General features: G+C 54.3%; 1 protein-coding gene across 2 annotated transcripts; it reads left to right on the top strand.

The window, feature by feature from the left end:
* Positions 1 to 991: 991 nt before the first annotated feature.
* Positions 992 to 12582, top strand: serpinf1 (serpin peptidase inhibitor, clade F (alpha-2 antiplasmin, pigment epithelium derived factor), member 1). 2 transcript variants are annotated; one of them, XM_088615670.1, is made up of 9 exons: positions 1011 to 1150; positions 3848 to 3979; positions 5529 to 5599; positions 5956 to 6154; positions 6466 to 6621; positions 7237 to 7443; positions 8160 to 8299; positions 10661 to 10871; positions 11767 to 12582. In XM_088615670.1, exons 3-9 carry the CDS (start codon positions 5537 to 5539, stop codon positions 12030 to 12032), a joined length of 1242 nt encoding a protein of 413 aa, XP_088471796.1. In that variant the 5' UTR covers positions 1011 to 1150; positions 3848 to 3979; positions 5529 to 5536; the 3' UTR covers positions 12033 to 12582. The 2 variants fall into 2 exon arrangements, with proteins under 2 accessions (XP_088471795.1, XP_088471796.1); XM_088615669.1 differs by lacking the exon at positions 3848 to 3979 and having other exon boundaries at positions 992 to 1150.
* Positions 12583 to 12605: the final 23 nt, after the last annotated feature.

Raw genomic sequence — 12605 nt, 5'->3', positions numbered from 1 at the left:
CCCCTCCTGGCAATATTTACACGTAATGTGTGTTTACGGTTTGGGGAGAAAAGTCAGAGCTGGGTAAATAACGGTTTGTTGTAAATGACCAGCCTTATCCACCACGTCTCTCATCCACCGCACAAGACGGCCCGGGAATAGAACGAGACTATTTTCTCCCCTGTTTTTCTCTTGTTGTTTTTTTTTTGCTGATGTCGAGCAAGGAGTTATTTTTATCACATCTGTGCGCGGATCGATCCAAACACTCGCAAAACGCAGGAACATACAGTTTGCATGAAATAGGGAAGGGGAGGGGGTGTGTGGGGGGGGCAGTCAGTAAAAGTTTATGCTTATGGCTCCGTGGGGTGGCTCTGGCCACGTCTGGGCTCGTGCTGTGAAAACGCTGGAGGCGGCCGCACGCGCTGGCGGCCCCTGCACAAATGTTCCGTCTCGAGGGCATTTTTTCCGTCCCGCGCGGCCGCGATCCCACGTCACGTGGTTCGCGTTTTCCGTCGAAAACTGCGAACATCGACTTAAAAGCGTAATAAACTGCACATGTCGGCGAGGCCGGAGAGACATTCCTCTCCTTGGTATGTCAGGGAACTAGTGTTACTGCAGCGCAGCCCCAGTCATGTTGTGGGTGTGTGTGTGTGTGCGCGGCTTCAAACTAACATCTACATGAACGTTAATAACATTTTAATAAAACGTTTCACACGTCCCTGCTCATCACAAGCCTGGACTCTAATGTCGTCTTTGAAGGCGGCGAATTACATAGTACATGTCTTTTCTTGCGCTCGGGGTTTTGTTGCTATTTGTGCAGACCGTGCTGTTACAAATCTGTTTGGCTGAATTGAGCAACTAAGCCGGGCAGCTGGAGCTGGAGCCTGTGCCTAGTTACAGAGGCCGTCATTATCGCTGTTTGTCCAGTGATAGGGTTAGTCCCCTGGCCGGGGAGACGGGCCGATGAGGAGCGTGCCCCAGCGTGCCGGGGCGCCTCGCTAGCACAGCGCGCTGGCGGCCAGCCGGCTCCGGCACGGCGACGTCACAGCCCAGCTGGGCTAGATAAAGAGCCGGGCTCGGGCTGGGGCGCCTCACTGGTGTCGGATCAAGGCGAGGACGCGTCGGTCGCAGCTGCGGGATCTCCTCTCAGAACAGAGCCTAGCTTTGCAAGGTCAGTCCCAGACTTTTCCTCGGCTTTGCCGCTACACGGAGACGTGGAAGCGTCCCCAGAGCCGCGGTCGCCGTCTGCTGTCCGGGCTGGGGTTCGAGCCGTCGATCTGACAGCGAACGCGGAGTTGAGAGTGTTCGCCCGGCTTTGACTTGATCAGAGTTTACTTGCGTGTGTCGCCAATGCGTGAAGTGTGCGTTTGTGCGGCGCTTCAGTAAAACGAATTACTCCCCAGCTACCGCACTACGTTCATCGGCGATTTCCGTGAGCGGCGCTTTCCGGTCTGAACCCTTATGCAGCCCGGACCGAGACGAGGGAACGCGGCGGGCTGGGCTGGGAGTCGGGTTTGATCGCGGGGTAGGAGCTGCGCCGCTGGCTGCCCTGCTCGGACGCCCGTGACGTGTGTCCCCCCTCCACCCGAAACGGCCTGGAAACCGAACCGGCTGGGGGTGATGATGAGGAGGAGGTGGAGTGCTCATGCGAGAGTAGGAGAGAGTGGGAGGAAGAACAAAGGGAATGTGCTCATTTATTAATGATCAAATCCACCTTAAAGTCTGGCTAAAAAGACGGGGAATGAAATGCCACAGGCGGTTCTGCACACACAAGGTGAAGATGCAGGAGAGGCCCGGCTTGCTCTTTATAAACGGGCTGGCGCTCTGGGCTCTGACCCGCCAGCTCCAGCCAGGAGGGGCTTTCAGCTTCCTAACAGTCTGGCCTCGGGCTCTGGGAGGGTTGAGTTTCGGACACAGCCCCGGGACCCGCTGGCTCGGGAGGCCCGGCTAGGTTTTGCTTGGGATGGGCACAGATTCAACAGGAAAACACAGGAGGAGCCCAATGACATCCAGATGTGCAGAACCCAGGGAGCAGGGGCTGTGAGCTGGAATTCCAGATGTGCGGGACCCAGGGAGCAGGGGCTGTGAGCTGGAGCTCGGCGAGCTCCTGTAACCCCTTCAGCGCCTGCGCGGACCGACAGAGGGAGAGCTCCTCTGCGGCTGGGGAGAAAACGAGAAGCATCTGCCGGCGAAGGTTTTGCGGCCATTTTTACTGGCCTGAGTGTAGCTCCTGCCAGTCGCTCGCTTCCCCTCAGGTAGAAACACCGCCCTCTGCGGGGGCCCTGTCCCAGCATGTTTGCCAAGGAGAGGTCTAGTCGCCCACCCCTGGGGGGGCCCGGGCTCGGATCCGTTCACCCTCGTGACCCCGGGCGGTCGTTTCTGACTCGAGCGCGCTCACAATCCCCGGAGAGGCTGGGAATGGTCTGGTAAGCGCTGTGGTCTGATGGTCTAATGGTCTGGTCTGCAAAGGGGATCGGCTTTTTGTGCTCCACCCGCCCCTCAAGCGCTGACCTGGAGCCGATCTCCTCCGGCGGGGGGCCCACAGTGCCAGCGAGAGACCCTGAACCCTACTGGGAGGCCTGGCGCAGCTCTCGTCAGCTCTCGTCAGCTGCGCTGCAAGCTCGTAGTCACACGGCCGCCCACAAGGGGGCACTGTTGTGCAGCAGGCTAAGAACGCGGGTCCGCCCAGTTCTGGGGTGCCTTGGGAGTCCTGATCGCAGTCCGTTAATGACACGGCCCCCGATTTTGGGGCGGCACTTCCAGGCTCGGCTGCGCTCCATGGCTAAGCCATTACAGAGCTTCAGGATGGGGTTCGGAGTGTTTGAATTTCAGGAGATCTGGAGCGGAGGGAATTCTGGCAGGGGTGCCTTGTGTGCCTGTGTCCCCAATGAGCGTTTTCTTCCTGCTGAGGAAGTTTTAAACCTCAGCGAACACCAGCAGTTCCATTCCATTGAGTATCCAGGGCCGGACATCCGATGCCCCTCTCGGAGTCCAGCGGAGATTGATTCTTGCCGGGACCAGGGGGCAGCAGGAGTGCCACCGAACCGGCGGTTTTTGCGTGCCCAGAAAGGTGCCGGCGGGGAGGGAGAGTCTTCAGAATGGGCTGGTGTGGCCTGACTCAACGATCTTGGTGACCACTGGTGAAACCGGGCCTAGCAAGAAGGCATTCTGGGAAATGTGGCTGCGACACTGCCGTTTTTTCCCCAAAAGACCAAAGATGATGACTTTGACGTAGGGCCCCGCCCTCCTCCACACTGGCCGGCAGACTGCACCGGTAGCCCCAGTGTTTGGCTGTCCTGTTTCCATGTGGGCTTGGCGGGAGCTCAGAGTCTGCAGGCAGAGTAGTGCAAGAGGAACCCGGTCGGGCCTGCTGGAAGCGCAGAGCTGCCATCTTGTTTTGCTCCCTTGGCTCTGGCATCGCGGCTGTCAGCGTCAGCGTCTGGGAGCAGAATCTGCACGAGACGAGCTGGGAAGGAAAACCAGATCCCTGCTCCCCGGAGCGACACGCAGAGGGAAAAGCCTCTGTCAGCACATTTCACGGGGCCAGGTGAGACCCTGTCAGGCAGGAGGCAAAGTCAAAACACATGGCTGAGTACAAACAAGCCCTGGAGCTGGAGACTGTGCGAGACCTCACTTGCACAAGGAAGCAAGGATCTCAAATACCCTCTGCCAACTCCTGCTGCCCTGAGGACGGCGCAGCTGTGTGGTCTGGGGTGGCGGGTAGGGCAGCTGGCCTGGTCAGCACTGAGGGGAGGTGCCCATTCACACTCACGGGCCGGTATCGTGCCAAAGAGACTTGCCTTGTCTTAGAGCTGCAGCTTGAAAGGACTTTCACTGACACTAAGAAAAATGTGTGATTTACTGACAGGCCCGGGGCTGAGGCAGTGAAACCAGAATCTTGCTGTAAACTCAAGAGAAAGCATCTTGACACAGCTGTTCTGCTCTGTGCTGAGACAGGTGTCCAGACATTGGCCGGTTCAGGGACCTCCAGAGTGGCTCGGTGGGTCAAGACTCTCTCCTGAGGGCAGGTTGGGCTCTATGGTTCTGGTGTCACGGGTTTGAGCCAACCGTGACTGGGATTCTTCAACTGGCGGCACTCAGTTGACTCCGTGACGTTCCTGTCAGGCTTGTGGTGATGTCACCGCGTGCTACGCCTCAGGATCGCCATAGAAACACAGGCCAGTGATGTCACAAACTGATGGGACTAACCAGAGTCCAGATGGCAGCTGACAGTGTGGGAGCCCTGTCAGCCGCCAAGTTCAATTCAATTTATTTTTATATAGCGCCTTTCACAACAAGGTTGCCCCAAGGCACTTAACAAAGCTGTGTGACAATACATGACGTTACAATAAAGAAAAGAGAAAAAGCCAGAAGACAACGGAGGAGAGGAACCCAAAACTCTTTAGTAAGGAGAACGAAAACCACTAGCTGTCGTCATAGACCTGGTGAAATGCGTCTGGTCGTTTTTCAGATTGTAATTGAGTAAAAAAACTAAAACGGTGTCAGGCATACCTTTACATGGGCCATGACAGATAACAGCAAAACAAACATGACTTGACTTGATGACGTGATTGCACTGATTTCTGGGAGTCTAAAGGAAATTCTGAAGACGGTGCAGTTTAGTTTTCACTGTGGGCCTCCTAGTACAAAGCAGCTGATCATTTCACGTAGGTAGTTATATGGCTAGACAGATCTCTATATTTGGCAACTAGCTGAACTGTCCTTAATCCAGCAGCCATATCACCCTGCAACTCACAACTGGCAGCCCACTGAAGCAGCTGTGAGCCTGGTCAGTACCTGGATGGGAGAGCTCCTGGGAAAAACTAAGGTTGCTGCAGGTGTTAGTGGGGCCAGCAGGGGGTGCTCACCCTGCGGTCCATGTGGGTCCTAATGTCCCAGTATGGTGATGGGGACACTATACTGTAAACAGACGCCGTCCTTCGGATGAGACATAAAACCGAGGTCCTGACTCTCTGTCGTCATGAACAATCCCAGGGTGTTTCTCGAAAAGATTAGGGGTGTAACCCTGGTGTCCTGGCCAAATTTCCCATTGGCCCTTACAAATCATGGCCTCCTAATAATCCCCATCTCTGAACTGGCTTCATCACTCTGCTCTCCTCTCCACTGAGAGCTGGTGTGTGGGGAGGGTTCTGGTGCATCATCCAGGTGGGGCTGCACACTGGTGGTGGTGGAGGGGATCCCCATTACCTGTAAAGCGCTTTGAGTGGAGTGTCCAGAAAAGCGCTATTTAAAGTGTAAGCAATTATTATTATTATTATTATTATTATTATTAGCACTCAGTGGACTCCAGTAAAGGCACTGACAGAACTACACAAGGGGAGAGGAAGTGGAATCATGGGATGGACTGTGGTCCTTCTGTACGCTAGCTCTGAGGCAGGGGGGTCATGTCTTGAGGGGCAAAATAATGAAAGAACTAGTGATGAGACACTTGTTTTAAAAAGCCAAAATGTGCCTGTGCAGTGTTGCAGGTCGTGACCAGTAGGCGCGTGTCGTGTGGCTGTAAGTCTTCTCATTGCTCTGTCCTGCAGGAGCCAGGATGCAGAAGATCACCCTGTTAATGTGTCTGGGGGCGCTGCTGTCCCTGTCGAGCGCACAGCTGGTGAGTCCCCCCCCTCCTGTGTCTGCATGTTCCTCCTAGCTCTGTCTGCCCTGTCCACTCTGTCCACTCTGGCCTGTAGTGTCCACGCAGACGCCCTGTCCTAGCCTGCACCTGGACAGGAGCCCACCTTCTGATCTTTAGCACTCCCTCAGAAAAAGCTGACCGTGCACAGAAAGCCCATATTTATGCAGCTGCAGACAGATAAGTTCAGCATTTTTGACATTTCTTTGACATTGTTGTGTGTCGATATTTTGAAGGCCCTGCAGCTGTGCCTGTATTGCACTGGGAAACGCACTGAACCAGGGCCATCGGCGTTCCGGGGGAATTCTCACTCTTTTCCTTGCCTCCTCTCCCAGGAGCCTGATCCCAACGCGGAGACGGAGGGAGCCGCCGAGGAGGAGACCGAACTCTTCACTACGCCCACAACCAAGCTGGCCGCCGCCACCGCCAACTTCGGCTACAGCCTGTTCCGGGAGCAGGTGAACCGGGACCCCCAGGCCAGCGTGTTCCTGTCCCCCCTGAGCGTGTCCGCCGCCCTGACGCAGCTCTCTCTGGGTGAGCGGAGTGGGAGGAGGGGTCTGGGGCTGGAGTGGGGTGTGGTCAGGGGTCAGGGGTCAGGGGTCAGGTAAGGGTCAGGGCTGGGGCTAAAGACACTAAAACGCACTTGAGTATATGTAAGTGGAGCAAGCAACGGCCTGTGAATCTGCAGGGCCAGCAACAGTCATAGGTAGTGAAAAACAAATATCTAACCCTCACTGAGATGTCATGTAGCACCTTTTCAGAATCCTGCCAAGTTAATAGTGATAAGTTTTGCATGCTGGTTCCTGTGTTTGAGCCCATCCTGCAATGCTGTGTTTGTCCCACAGGGGGCTCTGCCGAGGCAGAGAGGAAGCTGTACAGAGTTCTGCAATACCACCACCTGCAGGACAGCCAGCTGCACAGCACCCTGAAGAACCTGCTGGCCAGCGTCACCTCCCCCAGCAAGGGGTTCAGCTCTGCCTCTCGCGTCTACCTGGAGAGGAGTGAGTGTCGAGCCGCCTGTCCTTCTACCCAGCATCCCCTCTCCCTTCCACCCACCTCGCTGTCTTCCTGTCCCCCTACCCAGCATCCCCTTCTCCCTTCCGCCCATCTGGGTTCTTCCTGTCCCCCTACCCAGCAGCCCCTTCTCTCTTCCACCAGCCTGGCTTCTTCCTGTCCCCCTACCCAGCATCCCCTCTCCCATCGCTCACCTGGCTGTCTTCCTGTCCCCCTACCCAGCATCCCCTTCTCCCTTCCGCCCATCTGGGTTCTTCCTGTCCCCCTACCCAGCAGCCGCTTCTCTCTTCCACCAGCCTGGCTTCTTCCTGTCCCCCTACCCAGCATCCCCTTCTCCCATCGCTCACCTGGCTGTCTTCCTGTCCCCCTACCCAGCAGACCCTTCTCCCTGGCTTTGCTGCAGTGTTATTAGCAGCTCTGCCTCAGAAACAGCCGGAATGCAGATTCGCAGATGAATTCTTGCGTGTTGCCAAGGCGCCGGCAGGCTGTACAAGTGCAGCGCCCCTGTGGTCACAGCCTGGGCCTGGGCCGCCCGGCGGCGCTCGTGGGCACGGGGCTCGCTGAGCTGCGTCCGCGCGTCTTGTCTGTCTGTGCGTCCGCAGAGCTGCGCCTGAAGCTGGAGTACCTCAACTCCGTGGAGCGCGAGTACGGCGTGCGCCCCAAGGCGCTGACGGGCTCCCCGCGCGGCGACCTGAAGGAGGTCAACGACTGGGTGAAGCAGCAGACGGGCGGCAAGGTGAACAGCTTCCTGACCTCCAGTCTCCCCCGCAACATGGGCGTGCTGCCGCTGGGCGCTGCGTACTTCAAAGGTAGGCAGGGGGCGCTGTGGCGCCAGCTGAGTCACTCCGCGGCCCAGGGGGCCCTGTCCACTCCAGTCCTCACGGCGCTGACCAGCTGATGCAGATATTATAAAACAACCTCTAGTATAAGGGACACTGTAGGGACGCAGAATACACTGCAGGGAATTCTCTCTCCTGACTTTTCTGGCTCAATGGCTCAATGTGAGCATTGGTGGTTCAGTGGTAGAATTCTTGCCTGCCAATGCAACATTAGATTCCTGGCTAATGCAACAAAGTTTTGGGTGGAGTGGTGGCACTATGGCTAAGGATCTGTGCCTGTGGCTGGAAGGCTGGCAGAGGAAGGCTGGCAGAGGAATCCTACCCTGTTGGGCCCCTGAGCAAGGCCCTTCACCCCAACTGCTCCAGGGGTGTTGTATAAACGGCTGACCCTGCGCTCCGACCCCCAGCTTCTCTCCCTGTCTGTGTGTCTCATGGAGAGCAAGCTGGGGTCTGCGAAAAGACAAATTCTTAATGCAAGAAATTGTATATGGCCAATAAAGTGATCTTATCAATTATAACCTTTAAGGTTTTGCAGGGACCTCAAGAGACTAGCCCAGGACTCTGATTTCTTTCAAGACAGGATCAATGAACTAGTGGCTTCCGTACCTGCAGGGCCGAGACGGGCTGAATGGTTCCTCTTCTTCGTAACCGTCCTTATGTCAGTCTTGAAACGGTCCCCCCCGCAGGTCAGTGGGTAACGAGGTTTGGCCAGAGCAACCAGATGGAGTCGTTCCAGGTGGAGGGGTCGGCGCCAGCCCGCGTGCCCATGATGAAAGAGGACAGGTACCCCGTGAAGCTGGGCATCGACTCGGACCTTCGCTGCAAGGTACACACAGGCAGGCCTCTCCCGCCAAGCCCCAAGCACAATTAACCGTTGGAGAAATATTTTCCCGCTTCCCCTTAAAAGAGTCAGTCAGGAGTCCGTCTCGAAAGTTAAAAGATTTTATTTTATGCGCATAGGAGTGAAACACACAGAGAATCGATACCGTTATACAGGAACGCAGGCTATGAAGCTCAGTAACCAAACGTGTTAAAAGAAGTGCTCTTAAGCAAATGGGGCAGAAGAAAATGAGCACGATCTTGGAATGCTGACAATCTGATCAGCACAGGGAAGCGTGATAGATAACAGACAACTAAGGACTGCTCCAGTTTAATCACTTTGAGAAAAATACACCAAGCATCTCTGTGTGTTCTGCTCCCATGCGCATTAAATAAAGACTTCTTTTCACTCCTGAAGCAGACCCCTGACTCTTTTAAGGGGAAGTGGGGAAAAACTTATCCAACAGAACACCGCACACGTGTACCTCTTGGTTTATGAATTCATTTGCACAAAAGAGCTGAGGTCCTCCAAGTTGTGCCCATGAGCAAATTCGTGCTGTTGGCATTGTGCGCTCTGTGGGTGTTGGTAATGCCTCCAGAGAGGGTTAAGTATTCTGCTCTGGGGGATATCTAATTTGGATCAAACAGACGATCTATCATGGTTTTGTTTGTAAGCACATAACGGGTGGTGTAGTGTACTGGGTGGGTCATTGGGCTCATGACTGGAGGGTTGTGGGTTTGAGCCCCTGCTGCAGACACTGCTGTTGCACCTTGAAATACCAGATCTACATGTTTCTCAAATAGCTGTACATCAGGAGGCACTGGCTGGAAAGTTCCAAGGGGATGGTTTTTCAGAATCAAGGGGGCAGCTGTACGAACAGGAAAGTTTGGTAAATGAAGCGGTGCTGATCTGGCGTCATGTTTGCTGGTAGTGTTTGTGTGATCCTCCAAGCTCTTTACTGATGCCACTGCTTCATCACAGTCTTTATCCTCAGCAGACAAGATCCTATTGCTTTCTGCTGTACAGCAACCTAAGCACAACTGCAATTTGTGTACAGATGATGCAATCAACTGAGACTCATTTCCTCCATCTGCTCCATCTAACAGCTGACAACCAGGACTTAGAAAGCGCTTTTTCTGAGCAGTGTGTACACAAAAGATATAACCAGGCCTGGAGACACATTTGACAGCTGCTTCACGGATATTTCTCAGTTTGAATCAGATTTCACAGCTCTAGATGGCCCACAAAGTGAGAGGGGAAAACTGTTACTGGTCAGGAAGTGTCGTGCTCTGACAAGGGAGCTGTACAGTTGGGAGCTGGTGCAGTTTCAGAGCCACCTTTCACCACCAGTTTGAATCCAGTGACAAGACTGCAGGCACCGCGAAATACTCATGTTCAGCTGCTTTGAGGCTAAACTCATAGGATGAATTTGTCCAGAGCGTCCACATGTCCAGAGTACTACGAGGTCTACCGCTGTAGAACAAATGATCTTTAAGTAGGGAGCTGCGTCAGCATGCGTAGGCTGCAAAGGAACAAGTAAACATTTATCCCATGCTGCAAGGAAAATCAAAAAGACAACTTTTCAGCTTTTGGGTCTGACACCTGAGAATGCTCCACAGCCGAAATGTTGTCTCTTTTCTTTTCCTTGCAGCATAGAATAAATCTTTTCCTGTTCCTATGCACAATGCCTTTAGCCAGCAGCCATATCACCCTGCAACTCCCAGCTGGCAGCCCACTGAAGCTCAGCAGGTGTGAACCTGGTCAGTACCTGGATGGGAGACCTCCTGGGAAAAACTAAGGTTGCTGCTGGAAGAGGTGTTAGTGGGGCCAGTAAGGGGCGCTCACCCTGTGGTCCACGTGGGTCCTAATGCCCCAGTATGGTGATAGGGACACTATACTGTAAATACTATACTATACTTCAGATGAGACGTAAAACTGGGTCCTGACTCTCTGTGGTCATTAAAAATCCCAGGGCGTTTCTCAAAAAGAGTAGGGGTGTAACCCCAGAGTCCTGGCCAAAATTTCCCATTGGCCCTTATCAATTATGGCCTCCTAATAATCCCTCTCTATGAATTGGCTTCATTACTCTGCTCTCCTCCCCACTACTAGCTGATGTGTGGTGAGCGTACTGGCGCACTATGGCTGCCGTCGCATCATCCAGGTGGGGCTGCACACTTGTGTGGGTGGAGGGGATCCCCAGTACCTGTAAAGCGCTTTGAGTGGAGTGTCTGGAAAAGTGCTATATAAGTGTAAGCAATAATAATTATTATTATAAATTAAGCCACCCGTGTTGGTGTAGCGCTGGCCTGGAACAGGGCTCGACTGGTACTGAGCTCTCCTGGTGAGATGTCCCCTCTCTCTCTCCAGATCGCACAGGTGCAGATGCAGGGCGATGTCAGCATGCTGATCTTCCTGCCCGACGACGTCACCCAGAACATGACGCTGATTGAGGAGAGCCTGAGTGCCGAGTTCGTGCACGACACCGTGTCCGCCCTGCAGCCCGTGGAGCTGTCCCTGGCCCTGCCCGCCCTGCGCTTCAGCTACTCCGCCGACCTGCTGCCCCTGCTCTCTGACATGGGTGCGTCTGTCCGCGGGCACGGGGGACCCACACTCTCCCTGGGCAATAATGGGGCCCCTGCCCCTCGGCGGAGGGCTCTGGGATGCTTTGTGATGAAAATTGCTTCATAAAAGCAATTATCACTATGCACCAATCCTGAGTTATCAGCAGTGCAACATCTAGGCACTAAGCAGATCTGAACTGACAACAGTCCAGCGTACAAGCACGCCACCTGCAGGTCGTTCTTGAGCGCATCAGTTTTGTGAAGAGGAAGACCTGTGGCACCTATCTCAGTTTCAGAAAAAAAAAACAGTGAGGGGTGGGTCAATAACAATCATCATCATAATTTTCCTCAACACCACTTTGTGCTTCAGCCCTGCTCCAGAGTATTTTTCACTCCCGATTTCCTGCAAATCGTGTCCGGTCTCTGCACTGCTCCCTCTCGGCTCTGTGCGTGTGCGCACGCGCGCACACAGGTTATGAAATCAGAGCACATAAGAAATTGAACTGCGCACAAAAAATTAAATAATAAAAAGATCATAAAGTAAACACGGTCCTCAATTGAAAGTTGCTAGATTGACCACATGAGACTGGCTATTAGAGGCCCAACTGGGCTGTGTGCATTATTACCACTACTCGATCATCGATATCTGTGCTCTCGTGGTCTCGTACCTCCCTGCTCATGCTGGCTCCACACTCAGTCTCCATGACTGGGCTCGTGGGAGCGCTGTCCCGGTCTGTTGGATCTCCATGCTGCTATGAGGATTACCATATTAACCAAAAATAATTTCAGGTGTACATGCACTTTGTCACTGCGGAAAACAAAATGCACAACTTGAAAGTTTTGTGCACACACAGGCCATTGAGAAGTAGAGGGAACCCTGGTTCTCTGCTGACCCACGCCTCTCCTCCGCAGGCCTGAAGGAGTGGCTGGCCAAGACGGACCTGGTGAAGATCACCTCCCAGCCCGCGAAGGTGGGCAGCGTGCGCCACAAGCTGGGGGTCGAGATGACGCCCGAGGGGGGTCAGTCCGTGGCCCGAGCCCCCCACCCCGAGGGCCAGGCGCTGGGGCTGTCCTTCCAGGTCAACCGCCCCTTCCTGTTCCTGGTGCGGGACGAGCCCTCGGGCGCCCTGCTTTTCATCGGGAAGGTGCTGGACCCCCAGAAACTGGGGCGGATCTGAGCGGCGCGGGATTCAGAGCGTCACCCGCAACATGCTACTCCCAGCGCAGTCCGAACGCAACACGCAGCACACCAGACATGGATGTCACGCAAAAAACAACCACGCGCAACATAGAAACTACAGCACACGGCATGCCTCAGCAGGAAACACGCAACACGCAGCACACAATCCACGTCAAATACAGCTTTTTACACTACACACATTGCGAACTTGCAAAAATGTATAGAAACAATTGAAACTCCCTAAAAGAACAAGCATTTCAGATAAAACTCCTCAGCTCTCCACACGGGCTCAGAACCTCACGTTCTGCAAACCCCAGGAACACACCAGAGAACACTCCGACAGAACCGGCCCCAGGAGAGTACTGCATCCTCCACCTCCGGCAGTGACCACCAGGGGGCGCCTTCCAAAAGAACACTGAGGGGTGTTGCTGAACCAGCTTGGCTGCATTCACAAAGCAAAGCCCTGGTGTTTGTTTGAGGTTCTCCAGAAGAATGTCTTTTAATGTATTCTTCGACACAGTAATAAATATAGAAATATCAAACCCTCACGGATGACTCCCGTTGCATAATT

This window comes from Lepisosteus platostomus, chromosome 22, assembly GCF_059453375.1.
Source record: "Lepisosteus platostomus isolate fLepPlt1 chromosome 22, fLepPlt1.hap1, whole genome shotgun sequence".
Lineage (NCBI taxonomy): Eukaryota > Metazoa > Chordata > Actinopteri > Semionotiformes > Lepisosteidae > Lepisosteus > Lepisosteus platostomus.
This window is presented reverse-complemented; position numbering and strand designations above follow the sequence as displayed.